Here is a 22872-nt window from a genome sequence, read left to right as displayed (position 1 = left end):
GATTGCCTCAGGACAGCTAGAGATGGGAACACGACCATCATTGGTGTCGCCCACACCTAAAAGCAAATATGTGTGTAAGTTGCAGCCATAGGTAAAAATCCAGGGTTTGTACCCTGTTGGGGGAGAAAAAGCAAATCTGCACAGTGACCCTAATGGCTGGGTTGGTAAGTGAAATGCCCAGTGTGCAGCAGAGATGGTGAAGGTCCCAGATTTCAGTTGGGCATTTCTTCCTGTTACCAGACATGGCGAGAGCCAATTGTCGATGGGCACGGAATTGAATATGATAACCCAAACCGTATAAGCTTATAGCCCTGATTCTCTCTTTAAATATAGGAGGTTACATCAGTCGGGTAGCTTTCTCATTCCTGCACGATGCCAATGTTGAATCACATTGGAACAGGAGGAGGCCGTGTAGACCATCGAATCACCATTCAGTGAGATCATGGCTGGTCTGCAACCTAACTCCGTATACCCACCTTTGCCCCAAGCCCCTTAATACCTTTGGTTAACAAGAGTCTATTATAACATTTAATCTCGCATCAGTTGCTGTTTGCAGAAGACGATGACAAATTTCTACCATCCTTTGTTTGTAGTAGTCCTGAAGGGCCTGGCTCCGATCATTAGACCACGTTCAAAGCCCAAGGGCAGAATCTCGTTGAGGCTTTGGGGGGGTCTCGCTTGCCAGCTGGAGAGCTGACGAGAGATTCCCCCACCCTCCCCCTACCCCCACCCCCGGTGCCTCCTCTTCAGGGAGGCCCACCGGTGACCCTGTCACAGGCCAATCAGGCAGTGGCAAGGCCACCAGCGGACCTCCCACTGGAACCAAGGCCCTGGGGCAGAGGCCCCGCCCAGCAAGAGCTGCCGGCCAATCCGTGTCCCTGGATTGCGTAGGTAGCCCAGGCTGCAGGGAACTAATGTTGGGGGTTGAGGACGTGCGTTTTGTGGGGCGGGGGCTGTGAGGAGAAGTCGGGGGTTGGGGGAAACAGGGGATTTGGAAGCAAAGGCAGGCGGAGTGCCTCTCAGTGGGCCCCCTTTCCCCATGTCTAATCCCTCGATCAGGCACTGATTGCTTTTGATCAAAGGATGGCGTCAATTGGCCACTTAAGGGCCTCCATTGGGTGGCCTTCCCACCCAGAACATAATTCTGGCAGAGGCGGGAAGGTGACGGGGTTCTGGTTTGCCACCTTGCCACCTAATCACACGCCCACCCTGCCTCCAACCCTGCCGCCAGGAGATTCCCCAGCCAGTGGAAGTCGTTTCTCTTGTTGTCTTGTTAACTTCGATCAATCACCCTTTATAACCTGCCGAATTCCAAAGAATACGACCCTAGTTTGTGTAATCCCCCCCGTCTTGGTGTTGAACACTAGCCATGAGGGCAGCATTCTTATCCATGCTACTCTGAGCACCCGATCCGATTAATGCACAAGTTCCCAATGTCTTGAGGGAATTTCCCTTATTCAAGCTCGAATGCTATTCTGCGAGTGAGTGATGCACCTGCGCATGTTCTAATGACACTTCCTTTTCATCTCTCACTCTCTCTCTCCCTCTCTCCCTCTCTGTCTGTCTGTCACTCTTTCTCCCCCCCATAGGCCAAAGGTCACTACTATAAGATACAGCCCCAAATATGCACAACTGCGTGACTGGCACCATGGCGTCTCTGCTCGTGTTCTTAATGTAAATTAACTTCCCGAAGAGGTGCCGAGCTACGAACATATTTTTACTTGGCAGGCTACACTTTGTTTCTTTTCGAGATATCCCTTTACTTGTATTTGGCTTCTGTTTCTGAGATAGTAGTCTAGCTGCTCTGTTATTCTTTCTCCTCTTAAAATTCCACCTGTGTTTTTTAAAAAGAAAAGCAGTTGAATCAACAGCGTCGTAGATTTTAGAAATGGATTGTTGGCATCTTTATTTGGCTGCTTCTGTAAACCTGCAATAAGTTGCATTTATGCGGCGCCGTAAGCATCCCGAGGCATTTTTTTTTTTGTGTAGCAATTTGGAGAGGCGTGGGCGACTTGGGGATAAGTGCGTTTGAACCAATGAAAGGTTTGATGTTCTCCGCTTTCTTTTGAACGAAAGAGTTGTGGCACAGGTCAGATTTGCGCATGGGTTTTATTTTTCCCCCCCCCTCTCTCACTCCCCGTCAAGATAAATTCTCGCTCGTGAAGCGAGTTCTGCTTCCGCCCGATGCACCCTTCCATTGAAGCAAAAGGTTCTGCGCAGCCCCACTCAGATGAGATTGAAGCGGTCCCTGGATTCTTAGGGACTAAACCCGTGGGTGGTCATGTCAGAGTTGGGTGGGCGGCAAGTTCATTTTGAACCTTTTGTGGAGGGAAGTGTGAAAATGGCTGTGTTTTATCTTTTGAAAAAAAGTTATGCCAACGGATCCATCGTCAAATGGAGATGTGACATCCCATTGAAAGCTTCAAACTGCCGTGAAAATCCTCCGATGCCCCCCAAGTTTGCATTTCAGCCTGTAATATATTTGTATTATACTTTATAGATACTCTTATATATTTGCTGGTTGGAGTTGAGATTGTATTTTAATAAACGTGCTTTAACTATTAATTAAGTCTTCATTTTTATTGACTGTGTGACGCTCTGGTTTTGGGATCCTGTGCATGTTGTTCCATAAAGTAAGCTTAAAATTTTCTAATAGTTTATTACATGGAGTTTCTAGCACATGAACAGGCCATTCCGCACAACTGGTTCAAGGTGGTTTTGGCTCCACACATACCTCCTGCTTCTCTACATCTCACCCGAACAGCATCTTCTTACCAACAGTCTTTTGACTGAAAGCAGGACCTTAATTCTCGAACTTCCCAAGGATGAAACCTTGGGTGAAGTACCAAACTTCACCCCGTCTCTGTAGTAATAGCCCCTGAAGCTAAAACCAGAAGCCCCAATAGGAGAAATGGTATTCTAAATGGAGCAGCTATTGCCCTCATTCTGCATCAGATACTGTTGGGTAGTTTGAGATCACCTCATGACTACCCAGGGGATCCACCACGGACGGGTTTAACCTAACCATGTAACGCAGGCATGTAACTTGGAGAGGTGACAGGACACAGCCGACATCACCTCCTTACCCCAGCACACCTGACAGTGCAGCACTCCTTCAATGAAGGCGCCAACCTGGACCTTGTGCTCAAGTCCTTGGAGTAGGACAAAAAGAGAAACAGAAATACCTGGAAAAACTCAGCAGGTCTGGCAGCATCGGCGGAGAAGAGCACAGTTGACGTTTCGAATCCTCATGACCCTTCAACAGAACTAAGAGAACTTCTTGGTTCTGTTGAAGGGTCATGAGGACTCAAAACGTCAACTGTGCTCTTCTCCGCCGATGCTGCCAGACCTGCTGAGTTTTTCCAGGTATTTCTGTTTCTGTTTTTGTTCTGGATTTCCAGCATCCGCAGTTTTTTGTTTTTTATCCTTGGAGTAGGACTTCAGCCTACACCTTTGTGACTGGGAGGTGCGAGAATTGTGAAGCTGTTCTGTTCAAGCATATTTAATTCTGTGTGTTTTCATTTTTAAAGAAGTGCTGTTGTTCTAAAGTAATATCCAGATTTCTGCAGTTTGCAGAATTTGCGGTAAAAGGTGAATGCTGCTAAATGTCGGTGATGGTAGCAGAGCGGTAATGTTATTGGGCTAGTAATCCAGAGGCCTGGACTAATGAGAGTTCAAATCCCGCCAAGGCAGCGGGGGCAATTTAAATTCCATTAGTTTAATTAAATCTGGAATAAAATGCTAGTCTCAATATTGAACCCTGAACCTACTGGGTTAATGTAAAAATCCACCTGGCTCACTAATGTCCCTTACCCAGCCTGGCCAGAGTGGGACTCCGGAATGCACCTGACTCTTAACTGCCCTCTGAAATGGCGCTGCTCAGTTGTAAGCAGTTCATCACCTGCTCAAGGGCACACCTGCTCAAGGGCACTTAGGGATGGGCAATTAATGCCTCACAATGCTCAAGCCCCATGAACAAATATTATTTTTAAAAGTCTGGAAGGTGTAGTGTTACTGATGCAGTTTGTGTTTGGTGTGTACACACACTACCTTTTATCAGTGATGAGATCGGTGATTGTTTCAACGGGTGGCTGGATTCATTCTTTTTCAAAACAAAAATATCATTGACACTATCAATTTAACGAGCTGATGATTATTAAAGAGTTAATGCCCCCTAGCGTTTCTGGATTTAGCATTTCTGGATTTACCTGTTTAGGAACTTTGCCAGCAGTCTGCAGCTCTGCATTTATCTCTGTACTGTACACACTAAGCTGAGAGAGAGATTCTGGATCTCCCCACAGGCGGTTATAAACAGAGACGCGATGCTATCTGAAGCGTTTGTTTAAAAAAAAAAATGTTTTTATTTTCCCCGTTTATCCGTTATCTCCAGGGACAAGGGGACAGAAAATGGCGAAGTAAGGTACAGGTAAAAGCTGACAGAACACCAATCACGTGTGCTTTCACTGTAACACGTCACTGTTATGTTGAATGTACAGGCACTAACCACCCTGGGACATCAGGCGGGGAATAAAATATTACCAGCGGCTGAATGTAGCGAATGGGGAAAGATAATTCATAAACCTGCGTTTATCAGTGGTGTCGGGCAGAGGGACATGTTTCCAAAAACCATTCACAAATAGTCGAACGGTTTTCACCTCAGGTCTCACGTGAATGTTTTTTTTTAATGTGAACACCAACTGGTGACACTGCGTCCAGACCCTGCTGCTCCAAGCCAGCTTGCATTCATGTAACGCCTTTCATGACCTCAGGATGTCCCAGAGTGCTTCACGGCCAGTGGAGTACTTTCCGAAGTGTGTTCACTGTGGTAGGGAACCGGGCAGCCAATTTGCACATTGTAGGTTCCCACGAGCAGGCAAATGATGACGGGCTGTTAATCTTGCTTTAGAAGTGGGTTTTTGGTCGAGGGATAAATATTGGCCAGGACTGGTAGGGAATTCGCCACTCGCTTTGCATTTGTTCCCCATGGAAGCCTTCATTACATCTGGTGTACCTCTGAGCTATCACGAGACACCACATCCTTGTTTGCCTGGTTTAACCTGGTCTGCGCGCATTGATGGAACAAGGGCTGGGCAACATCGCCACCTACGGACGACATTCAGTAGCAAAGCTGAAGTTTCTGATCAGAATCAACGCTCCACCTCCAAGTAGAGGAGGAAATGAATGCATTGCTATAACGCCTTTCAGGATCTCAGGACGTTCCAGAGCACTTTACAGCCAATCGAGCACTTTTGAAATGTAGTCACTGTTGTAATGTAGGAAACGAGGCAGCCAGTTTGCGCACAGCAAGCTCCCACAAACAACATGATATTGACCAGATAATCTAGGATCCTAGAAAGAGGTTGATAGATTTTTGTTGGCCAGAGGTACTTAGGAATATTTGACAAATGTGGGTATACAGGATGAGGCCTGGTTCTGGCAATTAATGTGATCAACGACAGTTCTGTATACACCTTATATACAACTCCAAATACCCACCTTCGTCCCACATCCCTTAATACCTTTGGCCAACGAGCATCTATCAATCTCCGATTTAACATTAAGAATTCATCTAGCATCAATTACTGTTCACAGGAGAGAGTTCCAAACATCTACCCCACCCTTTTGTGTGTAGATTTGTCTTCTAATTTCGCTCCTGAAAAGGTTTAATTTTTCAATGATGTCCCTTAGTCCTAGTCTCCCCAAAGAGCAGAAAGAGCTGCTCTCTATCCACCCTTTCCCCTTAATATCGTGAAAACTTCAACCAAATCGCTCCCTAACCTAACCTGTTTTTAGGGGTTAATTGAGAGATAGTCAGGACACTGGGGAAAATCCCCCTGCTCTTTACCAAAATTGCACCATGGGGTCTTTTGCATCCACCTGGGAGGGCAGATGGGGGAGGGTCTCGGGTTAGCGGCAGATGGTGGGGGGGGTCTCGGGTTAACGGCAGACGGGGGGGGGGTCTCGGGTTAACGGCAGACGGGTGGGTCTCGGGTTAACGGCAGACGGGGGGGTCTCGGGTTAACGGCAGACGGGGGGGTCTCGGGTTAACGGCAGACGGGGGGGTCTCGGGTTAACGGCAGACGGGGGGGGGTCTCGGGTCAACGGCAGACGGGGGGGTCTCGGGTCAACGGCAGACGGAGGGTCTCGGACTAACGGCAGACGGGGGGGTTCTCGGGTTAACGGCAGACGGTGGGGGGTCTCTCTCGGATTAGCGGCAGACGAGGGGTCTCGGATTAGCGGCAGACGGGGGGTCTCGGGTTAACGGCAGACGGGGGGGGTCTCGGGTTAACGGTACAGGAGGTACCAGTCTGGATTTAGTGCTTAACTCTCTGGAGCGGGACTTGAACCCATGACGCTCTGACTGAGAGGTGAGAGAGCTACCCACTGAGCCAGAGCACGCACTCAAAGCAGAAATGTCAATCCATCCGTTACAGATGGGAGATTGAAGAGTTACCTCCTGGTATAACGGTTACACAACACTTGCTTTCTCTTTGGAATAAATTGACGTTGACCTTTTAAGTTTAAGGGCAAAGAGTTTAAGTTTTGTAAGTAAGTGATTGATTGAAGTACAAAATATAACAGTGGGTGGATCTGCTATTATTTCTCCAAATACAGCTTCCGTAGTGGGGTCTAGCCACACACACCACCTGAATTCTCCCAGAGATGGACGGGTTTCATTTATTTTTGACCAGACCATGTTTGTTGATGCCTAGTTAGCTGCACAGTCCTAGCGTCTAACCAGTAAACCCCAACACTGGATTAACTCTTTACACACATTGAATACAGCTCAACCTGCAGATCTCCCAGACCTCACCAGTTCTTTTGATTCAGTATGGACACAGCTTCAGGGTCATTGGCAAGAAACCAGGGGCGAGATGAGTTTTTTTTTAATATAAATGCAGCAAGTAATGACCTAGAATGCGCTGCCTGAAAGGGTAGTGGAAGCAGATTTAGTAGTAACTTTTCAAAGGTAGTTGGATAAATATTTGAAGGGGAGAAAGTTCGAGGGCTATGGGGGGAGTGAGACCAATTGGCAGCTCTTCCAAAGCTCGAGTACAATGGGACAGTGGTCACCTGTATGTTGGCAGCCTTCTGTCTCGTGAGAAGATGCTTTGCGCCATGCTGACTAGCTCTGTGTTAACCATCAGCTCGTGTGGCTCAGGACCCCCACTCTGACGTGGCCGTCTCTGCAGAGGGAAACAGTGGGCTGAGCAGGGGCGTGATTCACTGGTTTCTGTTTTCCCTGGGCCCCGTTCTAGGCTGGCTGAGCTTTCCGTCTCTCCTCGCCTCTTCCAGTGCCCTTCCAAACAGTCAGCCTCCAGAGGTGACGGTGGCCGTTGTCTGACTCACAGTTTTCAGTGTAGCAGAAGGTATGGATGCCCAGAAGGTCATGACCCAGTGCAAGGACAAGGCTGACCACAGTGATTGCAACGTCAACTCTCCTTCTATACTGTTTGATTGTAACACCCCACCCTGGCATCTAGTCCTGTCTTTACTGCAGAGCCAACTCTCACCATAGCCCTACTGCTGTCTGGAAACTTGTCCTCTTCATTGTTTTGTAAACCTCAAGCTAATTGTCCCTAAGCCCCCATTTCTCTGTATATAATATACAGTTCCTGCTCTTTAAGGCTACTTGGGTAGCTAAGAAAGTAAGACTTGAATTTATATAGAGCCATTCACAACCCCATGACTTTACAAAGTGCTTTACAGCCAATTAAGTACTTTGGAAGTGTATTCACTGTTGTAACATCGGAAACGGGATAGCCAATTTTCATCCAGCAAATTCTACAACCAGCAATGTGATAATGACCAGATAATCTATTTTAGTGATGTTGGTTTGGGGCGGCGCTGGGGGGGAATAAATATTACATCAGGTTACCAGCGACAACACCTCTGCTTTTCTTTGAACTAACGGCTGTGGATTCTTTTACATCCACCCAAGAGGGCAAAAGGGGCCTTGACTTAACAACTCATCCAAAAGACAGCTCCTCCAGCAATGCAGCACTCCCTCAGTTCTGCACGAGAGTGTCAGCCTAGATTATGTGCTTACATTTCTGGAGTGGGACTTGAGCCCTCAATCTTATGACTTGGCAGGAGTCTACAAGCTGAGCTGTTGCTGGCACTTTTAATAGCTGAGATGTTTTACAAGAAGTTGGAGAAGGACGACAAAACTGTCCTGATATTACCAAGTATTTACAGTACCGGCCATTCAGCCCAACAGGTCTATCCTGCTGTTTATGCTCCATACGAGTCTCCTCCCGCTTTTCTTCATCTAACCCCACCAACATATCCTTCAATTCCATTCTCCCTCATGTTTGTCCAGCTTCCTCTTAAATCCACCTATGCCATTCGCTTCACTACTCCCTGTGGTAGTGAGTTCCACTTTCCACCCACTCCCTGGTTTCTCCTGAATTCCGCGTTGGATTTATTAATGACCTGTCTTATTTCTGGCCGTAGTCCTGGTCCCGTCCGCATTTGGAAGCACCTCCTCTAGGTCTACCTGATCAAACCCCCATCACAATTTTAAAGAGCTTTATGAGGGCCCCCTCCCAGCCTTCTCTCTTCACGTGAGAAAAGAGATCCGGGACTGTCCAACCTTTCACGATGAGTTCAACCTGTGCTTATACAACACATCTAAAGAAATCTGTAACCTTTTTTCTTTTTACATCTGTTGAGAGAGGTGACATGTCATTGACATCGGTCCCCGATACCTTCGCTGAAGGTGGCTCATGCCAGTCGAGCCTAGAGCTGGGCGGCAAAGCCTGGTGACAGCAAGTTTCATTTTGGTGCCCAATTTCAAACACGCAGTGTAGACGACAGCCCCCATTAAAAAAAATAATAATAATTAAGCCGTTCTATTTAAAACACAAACTAAGTCTTGGCGTTGACACCAGTGTGTGTTCCACATGGTACTGTGCCACATTCTAACAATTTGCACTAGCGTCACTCTCTCCTGAGCTGATTCGTGGTCAACTCGCCCAATGTTTTTTGCGCTGTAGCTGAAATAGATCTGGAATAAGTCGTCATTTAGTCACAGAGTGGCTTGCGTATGTTGCTTTCCTTTTGCTCTCTTAACTTCTGTTTTGCTGAGTTTAGTCCTTTTTTCAAATGGGAATCGAGATAAATACTTGAAGAAGGGGGAAAAAGTTGCCTGGCTTTGGTGGAAAGAGCAATGGGAGTGGGAGGAATTTCATAGCTCTTCTCAAAGAGCCGGTACAGACACAATGGGCTGAATGGTCTCCTTCTGCGCTGTAGCCGATCTGTGATTCTACAAAGTGGTCGCTTGAATGCAGTTTAACATTAAGTGTGTGTTGGTTGAAAGTTCAGATGTGGAAATAAGCATAATCTTCGCGTTCAGTGTTTTCCAGTGAAAAAACAATTTTGTACAAAGATCTCAACAAATGAAATTTGTGACCAGATTGCAATTAAGATAAATGGCATCGCTGTGTTTTTACATTGAAGCCAAAAGGAAGGGTAACAGCGATTGCAGTATTATTTCATCGAATTACTTAGAATTTACAGCACTGAAACAGGCCATTCAGCCCATCTGGTCTATGCCAGTGTTTATACCCCACACAAGCTGCCTTCCACCCCTCTTCATTTCATCCTACCAGCATATCCTTCTATTCCTTTGTCTGTCCTGTGTTTACCTCCCTTCCCCTTGGATGCTCCTCTGCTTTTTGCCCTTACTAAATCTATGCCAGCAGTAGTATATTTTTTGTATATAACATGGGAAAAGAGGAACGCTGTACATCACCCTGTTCAACCCCGCCCTCCACTCTTGTTCACCCCCCCTGAATGACTGACAACTTTTCTCCGCATGATGTAAAAGCACTTTTGAAGACGAGGAACCTTCGCCAACGTTGCGCGCGCGCCCGACAGGTACGTGCACGCTCGGAGGAGGAGGAGGTGACGATGCAGTGACCCGCCCGGTGCGCTCGGTGACCACTCAGACCTGCGAAGTCCCCGCGCTCGCCGAAGCGTCGCCGACCACCAGCCCCAGAGTGGAAGCTGCTGGGTTCACTCCCCTGGCAGCGGCAGAGAGGTACAGAACCAGCCGTCGCTGCGCCGAATGTGGGCAAGTTACCAAATCTGCACGCGCTGCGGTTTCTCTTACCTGTTGGTCAGCTTAATCAGCATAGGGGAAGCTGCAGAATTTACGGGGGGTGGGGGGGAGATTTTGGCGCATGTGCAGGCCCTTTTTTTAAAATTTGGAATTTGGGGGTTCACTTTGTAGGAACAGGAGAAGGCCATTCGGCCCCTCAATCCAGTTCTGCATCCACTTAGATCATGGCTGGTTTCTATCTTGACTCCCATTTACCCCACTTGATTCCGTAACCCTTCATACCCTTGTTAACACAAATCTATCAATCTCCGTTTTGACATTTTCCATTGACCCCCCCCACACCTCCCCCGGCCTCAACAACTTTTCCGGGGAGAGAGATCCAGATTCCTGAAATCACCTCTGAATGGCCTAGCCCAAACTTTAAGGTTATGCCTCTGTTATTCTGGAATTCCACCCCCACCCCACCAACCAGATGCAATAGTTTCTCTCTAAATACTCCACCAATTCCTTTTAGCCGTCTTAAACACCTCACTCACTTAGACCACCCTTTAATCTTTCATACCCTAGAAACCAGAAGTCAACCTGGCCTCATACTTTAACCTATTTAAGCACTGGTCTGTCATTCTGGTGAATCTGCACTGCTCCCTCTTCCAGGCCAGTATATCCTTCATTTGATGTGGTTGCTCAGAACTGGATACAGTGCCCTTAATGGGGGTCTCTCTCAGTGATGAGAGATGCCGTGAGTTCAGCTTAAAGGCAACAGTTTTGTACAGTTGAAGTCATCGTGGATATTTGGGGTAATTTTACAAAATGCCTTTTTGAAATGGATTTTTAAGAATAAATTTATATTCGATCATTCTTGTTGTCGTAATGCTTGACTGCCTTGCTTGTTTACCTTCTATTAGGTGTGGAGGTGAGCTCGCTCCAGCTGTACCTGCCTCTACGACCTCACCAGCAGCTGTTCAGAAACCAGTCAGTGCACCGGCTAGTCTGTCCACCTCATACTCTCTCTCACCACCACCTCCTCTTCGGTACAAAAAAACAATCAGCCCCCCACCCCACCCTCCTCATCAAAACTTGTGATTTTGCCATGCTTTTTAAAAAGTAGCCAAGGGGTAATGCTTCCACTTTGGACATAATCGGGGGCGGGGGCAATTGCACCCAAGGTGCACTTGAAATTGTGTTGGGTGAGTTAGGCTTCAACTTTCTGCTTAAAATTCATTTGCATAACCACAGGTCTTCGATGAACCAGCGAAATCGGGCCATGTAACAGAACGTGATCCGTTTTATTTTTCATTCAGAGGCAATTCCTTGATGTGTTTAACAGTAATAAACCTGGCGCAGTTTTATTAATACAGCCGAAGATGGGATTATTGTCAAAATTAAGCATTTTTAAAGAGGGTGCCCGGTTCTCCACCTGTGGGTAACCTGATTTTAAAATCACTGTAAATGATTTAAGACGACGCTGGAGTATTTCATTGCCCCATTGGTGAACACCGGTTCGGTTTCATAGTAAATTCACTGCTTTCTGACCTGAGTGAAACTTTTAAAACTAGCGCCTGTGTGACTAAGAAAGTGAATGGAATCCGAGGGGCCTTCTTTTGCCAACATAATTGGCAGGCGCTCTCGATTTCAACTTGGGGGGGTGGGGTGGGGGTAATGGGGGCAGTTTTGGGGGCAGGGAATACGATAGGCCAATTACATTTTAAAGGGTATTAAAAGATCAAGTGTGGAAAACAAGAGTGTTAAGTGGTTTGGGGTGTTGTAAGTTCCCTGATCGTTTGCTCTGGTTCTGCTGATGATGCCCAGATTGTGTAGGTAGAGCCAGTGGAAACAAAGTCCCCTCTGCAGTATCCTAAAATACATATGGCGCTCAAACTCTTTGTTTCAAACTGCTCTGACATGTTTGTGTCTCAAGGCAAATTGGTCTTTTTTTGTCTCCACCTGTTCCTTACCTGTTTTTCTTCCTCCTCTTCAGAAAGATATACCTGAACAATCCTCTGGGTGCCTTACCCAAGTGTGCCCCACATCCACCCCCGATCAAGTGTGATCCAAAGGCCAAAGCCCATGTTGCCACTATTTCTACTGTAAACATCAGTACAGCTAGGTAGAGTTTTCCGTTACCTGTCCGCTGTCACACTTGCGTTTTGTTATCGAACACTGACTTTTTAAAATGAGTGCTTGCCGGGGTGCAACTGATCTTCGCTCAAATGATCATGTATTCCCTGTTGAAAAAGAAGATCTTGGGGGCGGGGGGGAACGGGAATGGCCTTGTCTTGTTCAGTGTACAATCGGGTGACCTTACGAAGTGCTGCATTGTTGCCAGCCTGAACTATAATATCTCTGCGACGAAGGGGGGAAAAAAGGCTTGCATTTTATACAGTGTGTTTCACCACAACCGGATGTCCCAAGCATTTTACGGCCAATGAAACACTTTAGAAGTGTAATGTAGGAAAGCCAATTTTTGCGTGCACTAAGCTCCCACAAACAGCTATGTGATAATGAGCAGAGATAATCTGTTTTTGTAATTTTAAAAAATATATTCATTCATGGGATGTGGACGTCGCTGGCTGGGCCAGCATTTATTGCCCATCCCTAATTGCCCTTGAGAAGGTGGTGGTGAGCTGCCTTCTTGAACCGCTGCAGCCCATGTGGTGTAGGTACACCCACAGTGCTGTTAGTGAGGGAGTTCCAGGATTTTGACCCAGCGACAGTGAAGGAACGGCGATATATTTCCAAGTCAGGATGGTGTATGACTTGGAGGGGAACTTCCAGGTGTTGGTGTTCCCGTGTGTCTGCTGCCCTTGTCCTTCTAGATGGTAGTGAACATGGGTTTAGAAGGCGCTGCCTAAGGAGCCTTGGTGAGTTCCTGCAGTGCATCTTGTAGATGGTACACACTGCTGCCACTGTGCGTCGGTGGTGGAGGGAGTGAATGTTTGTGGATGGGGTGCCAATCAAGTGGGCTGCTTTGTCCTGGATGGTGTCGAGCTTCTTGAGTGTTGTTGGAGCTGCACTCATCCAGGCAAGTGGAGAGCATTCCATCACACTCCTGACTTGTGCCTTGTAGATGGTGGACAGGCTTTGGGGAATCGGGGTGAGTTCCTCTCCGTAGAATTCCCAGTCTCTGACCTCTGCCATGGTACTTATATGGCTGGTCCAGTTCAGTTTCTGGTTAACGGTAACCCCTCAGGATGTTGATAGTGGGTGATTCAGTGATGGTAATGCCATTGAATGTCTTGGGGCGATGGTTAGATTCTCACTTGTTGGAGATGGTCATTGCCTGGCAGTTATGTGGCGTGAATGTTACTTGCCACTTGTCAGCCCAAACTGGATATTGTCCAGGTCTTGCTCCATTTGGACATGGGCTGCTTCAGTGTCTAAGGAGCCGTAAACGGTGCTGAACATTGTGCAGCCATCAGTGAACATCCCCACTTCTGACCTGATGATGGAAGGAAGGTCATTGATGAAGCAGCTGAAGATGGTTGGGCCGAGGACACTATCCTGAGGGACTCCTGCAGTGGTGCCCTGGAGCTGAGATGATTGACCTCCAACAATCACAACAACCTTCCTTTGTGCTAGGTATGACTCCAAGCAGTGAAGAGTTTTCCCCGATTGCCATTGACTCCAGTTTTGATTGTGGGGTAAAAATTGACCAGGACACCAGGGGCATGAATTTTACATGCCCGCAGCGGGTGTGTTCCCTGCGCAGGGTGGGTGGGTGAGCATTCCACCACCTTCCCACCCACCCTTGAGCTCAGTCCGATAGAACGGGAGTAGGCAGGCACCGAAATTGGCGGCCCATCCGCCATATTTAAAACAACACTTAAGGGTCAATTAGGCTTATTAGCAAGGCTAGTGACCCTAATAATAAGCTGCCGTTGCCATAAAACGTTTGGCATGGACAGCAGGGCTGGAGCGGGAAGCCCGTTTTTAAAATTTTTTGAACATGAAATGGTTAACGGGCGGGAAGGGGTTGTGGTCGCTTTTCGGGGGCTGTCTTTTGCCAATCGTGGGGCAGCCACCCTTAGACTGAACAATCCCTTCCTTCCTACCCACTCCCTCCCTTAAACCCACCCCCTGCACCCCCATTGCCCTCTCCCTAACCCCCTCGGGCCAAGACCCTACACATACCTGCTCTGGGGAACAGAAATACCTGGGAAAAACTCAGCAGGTCTGGCAGCAACGGCGGAGAAGAGCACAGTTGACGTTTCGAGTCCTCATGACTGGGGATCATGACTGCTCTGGGGATCCTGGGCCTTGGACTCCGGTCCTTGCCTGCAGTCCCAGCAGCTGCCACTGACGCCCTCCTGGCGCCACCGGGACTGAGGGTGCTGCTAGTCGATCGGATTGGCCAGCAGCTCCAATGGTCTGCCGTCCTTTACCCCCCTCCCCTCCCCCCATATTATTCTGCCCCGGGGGAGGGGAAGAACTCTCCTGTACTGCAAAACAATGCAGTGGGATCTTTTAGGTCCACCCGAGAGAGTATCCATCAACCACCGTACTTATCAGCCTAAATTGGATGGTGTGTTTTTGGAAGGCTGTTTATTTGTGTCACAACACTAGGGGGAGCACTTCCTGCAGATGTGCAGATCAGTTGGAAAAACTCCAAACCTGTAACTTTACCATTTGTAACTAGAGAGAGACAACCTCAATTCAGTTTTGAAATGCAAAATCAAACCTGGAATTCGGGAGTAAATTCAAACAGAATCGTGTTAGGATTGACCGTTCCCCAAAATGTCCTGTTCGTTTATCAGTCATTATTATTCAAATTCTTATCAGAAATAAATTGGGCTATTACTTCTTTAATAGGATTTTTTTGCAGATGCTACCAAAAGGATTTATTTCATTTTCCACGAATGGGTATTCTTCAGTAAATAAATAATAAATAAATAAACAGCATAAAATAAAAATAATAAATGAATAACGTCAAATTTTTTTAAAAAGTCATCACCCAACGTGGGATTCGAGCCCGTGACTCTGGGCTTGAGCCAGCTGGGAACTGCCTCTCTTCAGAAGACTAACCTGGTCCTGCAAGTCACTATCCCCCATTTTGTATATCTGTGATGCTTTGTAAATTCAGCAGATTTATCCCCAATAAGACAGCAGAAACCTGAAGCGGTATTTGATGCTGTGTAGCCCCACACGCACGTCTCTGACAGAGGGAGGAGGATCAGTTGCAAATGCAAGTTAATTGTTTTTTTTTTTGGAATGAAGCCTTTGAAGTTTCTCTCTCTGCCCATTTTACAAGACGAGAAAAACGGACTCTCCCCGAGCCAGGGTAAGACTAATCTCATTGGCTCGTTGAAGTGCGCGCATTCAGTTTTTTTTTCATCCTGTTGTATTTTGTGTGTAAAGATTTGTCCAAGTCACAGAAGAGGCGATTCCAAAGGTGTCTTCGGTGTCGTCAGATTCTCCACCTCGTGCTACTGGAGTTAATCCTTGTCCATTAGGCGCTGGGGAGCAGCCAGCGGCGGTACAGACTTGTGAAATTCCAGCGCTGGCTACTGCACCACCAGCCTCGCCCTCTGTCAGAGCTGCAGATCCCACCGCCTGTGCTCCAAGCGTCTCGAAAAGGTACAGAGATCGAGGGCGCGCACAGTCCCGGCTCATGGGGGTGCAGGACTTACAGCTACACGGAGAGACTAGAGAAACTGAAATTGTCCTCCTCTTTTTTAGATGGGAAAAGGGGGAAGGGGAGATTTGAGAGAGGTATTCAAGATCGGGAAGGGTTTAGATAGAGTACGTGAGGAGAAACTGTTTTCACTGGCAGAAGGCGCAGTGACCAGAGGACGCAGATTAAAATGATTGGCAAAGAGAGGAGAATTTGTTTTATTCAGCAAGCTGTGATCTGGAATGCACCGCCTGAAAGGGTGGTGGAAGCAGATTCAATAACTCACTTTCCAAAATAAGTTAGATACATACTTGAAAAGAAGAAATTTGTAGGATTATGGGGAAAGAGCGGGGGAGTTGGGCCAATTGGATAACTCTCTCGAAGAGTCAACACAGACACAGAGGGCCAAATAGCCGCCTCCTGTGTTGTATAATTCTATGATTTAAGTTTCTTCTGAAAGTAACGTGGTACATTTTGTAAATGTAGTTTTAAATATGCTTCTGTAGTACACTGTTTCCCTCTAAGTCGCTGTCTCTCTTGATCTCTCTCTCCCTTGCGCGCTCTCTCTCTCTCTCTCTCTGTAGCGCTCTCGTTCTCTCTGTCGTGCTGTCTCTCTGTTATGCGCACCCCCTCCCTCCCTCTCTGTCTGTCTGTCTCGCTCTGTCTCTCTCTCTCTCTTTCTCTCTCTGTCTCCCTTGTGCACTTGTGTACTTGCTCTCTCTTTCTCATCTTTGCCCAGGAAAATTTTGGAAAATCCCTTAGAAGCTCTGCCAAAGTCGTCCCCACGTCTCTCACCTGTGAAGCAAAGCCCAGAGGCCAAGAGTGCAGCCGCTACAATTGTTGCAGTACTCGCTGCTCAAGCTAGGTAGAACCTGAATTTCCTGTGAGCCAAGCAGATACATTCACTCTTTCTGGAATAATCGTGATAATTGTGCATGTTGCCGTCAGTACATTACAATAAGTACATGAGGTATGGGGGCAGGAGTAGGCCATACAACCCCTTCAGCATGCTGCACCGTTGAATAAGATTATGACTGACCATCTACCTCCAATCTCCTTTCCTTCCCTTTCCCCTTATCCGTTGACTCACTAGTCTGCAAAAACCCATTGCTCTTAGCCTCGAAAATACTCAATGATTGAGCATCCACAGTCCTCTGGGGTAGAGAATCCCAAAGGTTCACCACCCTCAGTGAAGAGCTGAGGTTACATGTTGACTACTTACATTTATATTGCGCCTTTGTGACATTGCAGAGAACTTCACAAAACAGCAACATGTTTTTACAGAATAGCCGCTGTTTTTTTTTGGCAAATGCAGCGACTCGTTTGCACACATCAAGATCCCACAACAGGTGACCAGACCGGTCCATTCTCCATGGTATTGGTTGAGGGGTAAATGTTGATGAGGTCATCAGGGAGGCCAGGAGTGGGGTGGGGCATCACTGCAGCTCTTTGAATAGTGCCACAGGACCTTTCAGCTGAGAGGGCAGAGGAGGCCTGGGCTTAACATTACCTCAAAAAAAAAGAGAGACCTCAGACATGACGCATCCTCTCGGTACTGCGCTGTTGTGTCAGCCTAGATTATGGAATGGAATGGGAGGGACCTATCACTTTGTGTTTCAGTTTGTGGGGATAAGTTTGGAACAATCACACTTGTCCAGACTGGGCTTGGTAAATCCAGCCCTATTACACGGTCCCCTGGTGATAATTGATCTTCTTTGGCTATAATAAACCGGGTCAGTGTTGCATAACTTTGGCTGCCCTCTGCATAATTCCTTTAAATGAAACAATAAACACTCCTGCCTCTCCCTACCCTCCTGACTCATTTCAAGGATGCGAAGAATGATTTAGCTTCAGATAGTCCGAGCAATCGAGGCTTCCAGTTCGCTGCTTCTAAAAAAAACGACCGATGAGGCACATTTCAGGAGTTAGAGAAGCTTGGGGTCGTACCATAGAAAAAATAAATTTATTGGAAATACGTAGGTTTTGTAGAGAAAATTCTGGATACCTACGAGAGATTATAAACTCATTGGGGAGTTCAGGCACTTTAAACCAAGTCTAAACAGGCTTCAATAGCTATAAGGATCTTGAGAAACACTCTCATGTAACGGTTATACATGATGACCACTGAGAGGATAATCTTGTGGTGCCTAACGGGTATCATGGAGATTACCATGGATTAGTGATTGTAGCTCAAATAGGTTGACATGGTAAACAAGTCTCGATGTTTAACTTTATTACATTAAAAAAAGTAAATGTTTTATGCAGATCTTAACAGAGTAGCAATGAGATGTTGGACTCTCCTCTTTAAAGTGTCCTGTGCACCGTAGCCTTTGGGTGTTAGATCAGTTAGAATCCTCAAACTCATCTGCCTGACACACACGTTCTAGCACTTTATTTTTTTTTAAATGAAATACTTCTTCCCATATCCTGTTCCGCCTTGCTCGGTATATTTTCTTTCTGATTCTCTTCTCCTTGATATTCTTTTGCAATTTTTTTTTAAAAAACATCTAATAGACTGTCTGAGCCTGCTGTATCTCCGTCTCTCCTGGACGCTCTGCTCATCACTCCAGTTGCAAAGCTTCCACCTGCACAACCCTTTAAATTGCCCAAACGCCAGTCCACCAGCTCTCTGTACGTGCAGAAGAACAAGAGGTAAGGGAAGATCAGCATGGTGTGTGCCCCTTCCCATGTGAGATTGTGGTAGATCTAAGAAGCTGCATTATAATTGTGAGATTGTTTTGCAATTATTGCCCCAGGTTAAGTTTAAAATTTTCAGCATGTTTAGCGAGTTTGTTTCTTCACTCTGAGCCAGGGGTCACCTGCAATTGGGCACCCAAGACTCTTCCTTCGTTCCCACCCCCACTTCAGTAAATAGTCCCTGACCCAAGTAGAATGGAGAGGAGAGTGAGACGAGCCACCAGGAACATGGGGACAGGAGGAGGCCATTTAACCCTGTTCCACCATTCAGTGAGACCATAGTTGATCTGGAGCCTAATTCCATAAAACCCGCCTTTGACTCATTTCCTTTAACACCTTTGGCTAACAAAAATCTATCAATTTCAGTTTTAAAATTAATTATCTAGCATCAGTTGCCATTTGCAGAAGAGAGCTCCAAACTTCTTCTACCATTAGTGTGTTGAAGTGTTTGCTAATTTTATTCCTGAGAGGTCTGGCAATAATACCTTGGACCTTACCCCCTGGTCTTACAAATGAGCATATATGCAAACTAGGAGCAGGAATAGGCCACTCGGCCCCTCAACCCTGCTCCGCCATTCAATAAAGTCATGGCTGATCTTATTGTAACCTCCTGTCAACCCCAGATAACCTTTCACCCCCTTGTTAATCAAGAATCTATCTAGCTCTGCCTTAAAAGTATTCAGAAACTCTGCTTGAACTGCCTTTTGAGGAAGAGAGTTCCAAAGACTCACAACCCTCTTAGAGAAAAAATTTCTCCTCATCTCTGTTTTAAATGAGCGACCCCTTATTTTTAAATTGTGACCCCCTAGTTCTAGATTCTCCCACAAGAGGAAACATCCTCTCCACATCCACTCTGTCAAGACCCCTCAAGATCTTAAAAGTTTCGATCAAGTCACCTCTTACTCTTCTAAACCCCAGAGGATACAAGCCTAATCTTTCCAACCTTTCCTCATAATACAATCCACCCATTCCTGGTATTAGTCCAGTAAATTTTCCCTGAACTGCTTCTAACGCATTTACATCTTTCCTTAAATAGGAAACCAATACTGTATCCATTACTCTAGATGTGATCTCACCAGTGCCCTGTATAATGGAAGCATAACCTCCCTACTTTTGTATTCAATTCCCCTCACAATAGACGATAACATTCTATTAGCTTTCCTAATTTCTTGCTGTACCTGCATACTAGCCTTTTGTGATTCATGCACTAGGATATTCAGATCCCTCTGAATCTCAAGAGCTCTGCAATCTCTCACCATTTAAATGATATCCATTTTTATTCTTTCTGCCAAGATGGACGATTTCACATTTGCCCACATTATACTCCATTTGCCAGGTCTTTGCCCACGCTCTTAACCTATCTGTGTCACTTTGTAGCTTCCTTACATCCTCCTCACAACTTACTTTCCTACCTATCTTTGTGTCATCAGCAAATTTAGCAACCGTACCCTCTGTCCCTTCGTCCAAGTCATTTATATAAATTGTAAACACTTGAGACCCCAGCATTGATCCCTGTGGCACACCACTCGTTATATCCCGCCAACCAGGAAAAGATCCATTTATGGCTACCCTCTGTTTCCTGTTAGCTAGCCGATCTTCTATCCATGCCAATGTTACCCCCTACACCATGAGCTTTTATTTTCTGCAATAACCTTTGATGTGGCACCTTATCAAATGCCTTCTGGAAATCTAAGTACAGTACATCCACTGGTCCCCCTTTATCCACAGCATGTGTTACTTCTTCAAAGAATTCCAATCAATTGGTTAAACATGATTTCCCCTTTCACAAAGCTATGCTGACTCTGTCTGATTGTCTTAAACTTTCCTAAGAGCCCCACTATAACATCTTTCATAGCAGCCTCTAACATTTTCCCTTTGATAGATGTTAAGCTAACTGGTCTGTAGTTTCCTGCTTTCTGTCTCCCTTTTTGAATAAAGGAGTTACATTTGCTATTTTCCAACATAACGGAACCTTCGACTTACCAACTAGCAGAAATTGTTTCTACCTTGTCTGTTCTGCTTAATACCTTGAAAACTTTGATCAAATCTCCCCTTAACCTTCTGACTACCAGGGAATACAACCCTAATTTGTTTAATCTGACCATGTGGCTTAACTCTTTGAGTCCAGGTATCATTCTAGTGAATAAAAGCAAAATCCTGCAGATGCTGGAGATCTGAAATAAAAACAGAAAGTGCTGGAAAATCTCAGCACGTCTGGCAGCATCTGTGGAGAGAGAAGCAGAGTGAACCTTTCCTGTCCGTATGGCTCTCATTCAGGGCTCTGAAGACGCCATACGGACTTGAAACGTTCACTCTGTTTCTCCCTCCACAGATCATTCTCACCTCTCTATGCTGATTTACAGGATACAGGAAATTGGTCCTTTTTAAGAGTTTGGCACTGTATTAGTTGTGTGGTACCTGTCCCCTTCCACCATGTCTGTAGCTCTAACTCAGGAAGCCCCTCAGTCCTTTTGCTCTTTTAGCAGCTCACTTGTCCAGCTGATCAAGCCAGGTTTTGCTGTTCGTCCGTCCTCTTGACATTATCGTAGTGCCTTCAATGAATATCCATGTTACATACGAGTAGTCAATTTAGCACCTTGTGCCTGTTCTGCTGCCAATCAGTGAGATTGTGGGTGACCTGTACCTCAACATTGCTTACCCACCTTAGTTCCATGCCCCTTAATACCCTTAACATGCATTAATCTATCGTTCGCAGTCCCTAATGTTACAATCACAGCTGATGTTAATACTGGGAAAGTCAGATCCCAGAGTGAAACCTGGCCTGATGGATACTAACTTTTTTCAGAAACCATGGAGGAAAGTTACTGAACAAATTCACATGAGTCTGCTGATGAACTTGTAACACAAAAAATAAAATATTTACTAAACAAGAAAAATGAACGATATTACACCAGACAAAATGGTTGAGAAAATCTTAATACAAACACACGAACGTGATTCAAATATTCACTATTCTTTCACCCCAGCAATATCTTTACAGACATATACAAATTCAGAAAAATAAAACAAATTACGATATCTATCTTATACTCTAGTATTCCAGGCAAGTATGAGGTACATGTGAATTAACAGGTGAACATTATACAATAAATGACAGTTGCAACCAAAGCAGCTTCCATGGATTTCTCAACAACCCACCCAGACATTTTTTTCACATTGTGAGCCGACCAGTTTCACTGACACTTTGGAAACCTCAGTGAGAAAAACAATCTCCACATTTGAAGAACCGGCCTTGGAGTTCTCTCCAAACATCACTCCCACTCGGAAGGCTGCAATAATGGCTCGCCTCGCAGGGTTTCAACCTCGCCTTCCGAGATTCCCAAACTTCACCTTCCCGGCACAATTTCAGGTCCCCGGCTGTGCCAAGCAAAACACCACTGCTCCAAAAAGCCCGCAGTAAGGAGTCACCAATTTTTGGCAGCCTCCTTGGATCTTCAGGGCTTCTCTCAAGCCTGCTTTGCTTCAAGTCTGCTCCTTGCAACTCTCTCTTTAACTCAGAGCCTATTGCTCTGCTCCTTTTTTTTTTAGCTTGTCTACTGGGACTTCTCTCTGATCCCTGTCTTTGTCTGTGCCTGGGACTTTCTTCTGGGACCTCCCCCTCCGTGCCCTACTCCCTGGGACACACTCAGCGCAATGGCGCTCCACTAGCAGGTCACCTGACCTGCTTTTTGCGCCATTCTGCTGCTTTTCCACTGCACAGCCGCGCATGGCTGGTTCCTGGCCTAAAGAATGCAAAAGACAGGAGCTGCACGTGTGCCCGCTATTTCCTGGCCACCGCACGTGTGGAAGGTACAGGGTGGAAGTTCCCGACCTCCGAAGGTAAGTATTTGTGTTTTTAATCACGCTGACGTTGCAATTGTCCCAGGGTCCACAACCTGTGAGAGTTTCACATTTGCCTTCTCCCTTTTGTGTGGAGACATTGCTTTCCAAATGGCCTGGCTCAATCTTGAAGATTACATCCCCTTGTTCTGTATTCTCCCCAAGCCAGAGGAAATAGTTGATCCACTCCTGATTTCTTTTTAATGGTTTAAACGCCTGAACAATTTGTTCTTTGTGCGAGAGTGAACTTTGCAGCTGAGAAAACGCCCCAAGTTTGGTGCAGCTTCTTAATTCGCTTTTAATTTCCACGCTTTCCTCTCCCAAGATGTATACGAACACCCATTAGTAGTGTGTTTGGAGGGGGGGGAGGAATGAAGCCATCTGACTCTGTAACCACGAGAGCTGATCGGGCGTACACAGCCCCCAGAAGCACGGAGGACTGAATGCAGTTGCTGTCTTCATTGTCGAGAGTAATTGGACAGCTGAGAGCAGCATGTGTGTGGCACATTTACAAATATAGGTGGTGTTCTGTTGGATATGTTACATTCTGTTTGTGCTGGAAAGTAGCGGGGACGAGTGCATCGACTGTTCCAGCCTCCAACACTGATGGGCTCATTGCTCTGTCCTACGGTATTTGCACGAACGCTAACTTGCACTT

General features: G+C 46.3%; 1 protein-coding gene across 1 annotated transcript in view; it reads left to right on the top strand.

Annotated features, from left to right (window-relative positions):
• The first annotated feature begins 1648 nt into the window (after positions 1–1648).
• Positions 1649–22872, top strand: part of LOC144676225 (uncharacterized) — a 65025-nt gene continuing 43801 nt past the window's right edge. The window contains exons 1-8 of the mRNA XM_078536715.1: positions 1649–1674; positions 4391–4420; positions 9833–10045; positions 10972–11097; positions 12045–12173; positions 15422–15640; positions 16417–16542; positions 18192–18329. Coding sequence (XP_078392841.1) covers positions 1649–1674; positions 4391–4420; positions 9833–10045; positions 10972–11097; positions 12045–12173; positions 15422–15640; positions 16417–16542; positions 18192–18329 — 1007 coding nt within the window. The remainder of the gene's footprint in view (positions 1675–4390; positions 4421–9832; positions 10046–10971; positions 11098–12044; positions 12174–15421; positions 15641–16416; positions 16543–18191; positions 18330–22872) is intronic.

Source organism: Cetorhinus maximus, unplaced genomic scaffold (assembly GCF_964194155.1).
Source record: "Cetorhinus maximus unplaced genomic scaffold, sCetMax3.hap1.1 HAP1_SCAFFOLD_1442, whole genome shotgun sequence".
In the NCBI taxonomy this organism is placed as follows: domain Eukaryota; kingdom Metazoa; phylum Chordata; class Chondrichthyes; order Lamniformes; family Cetorhinidae; genus Cetorhinus; species Cetorhinus maximus.
The sequence above is the reverse complement of the archived record's forward strand: the minus strand, read 5'-3'. Positions and strand labels throughout refer to the sequence as shown.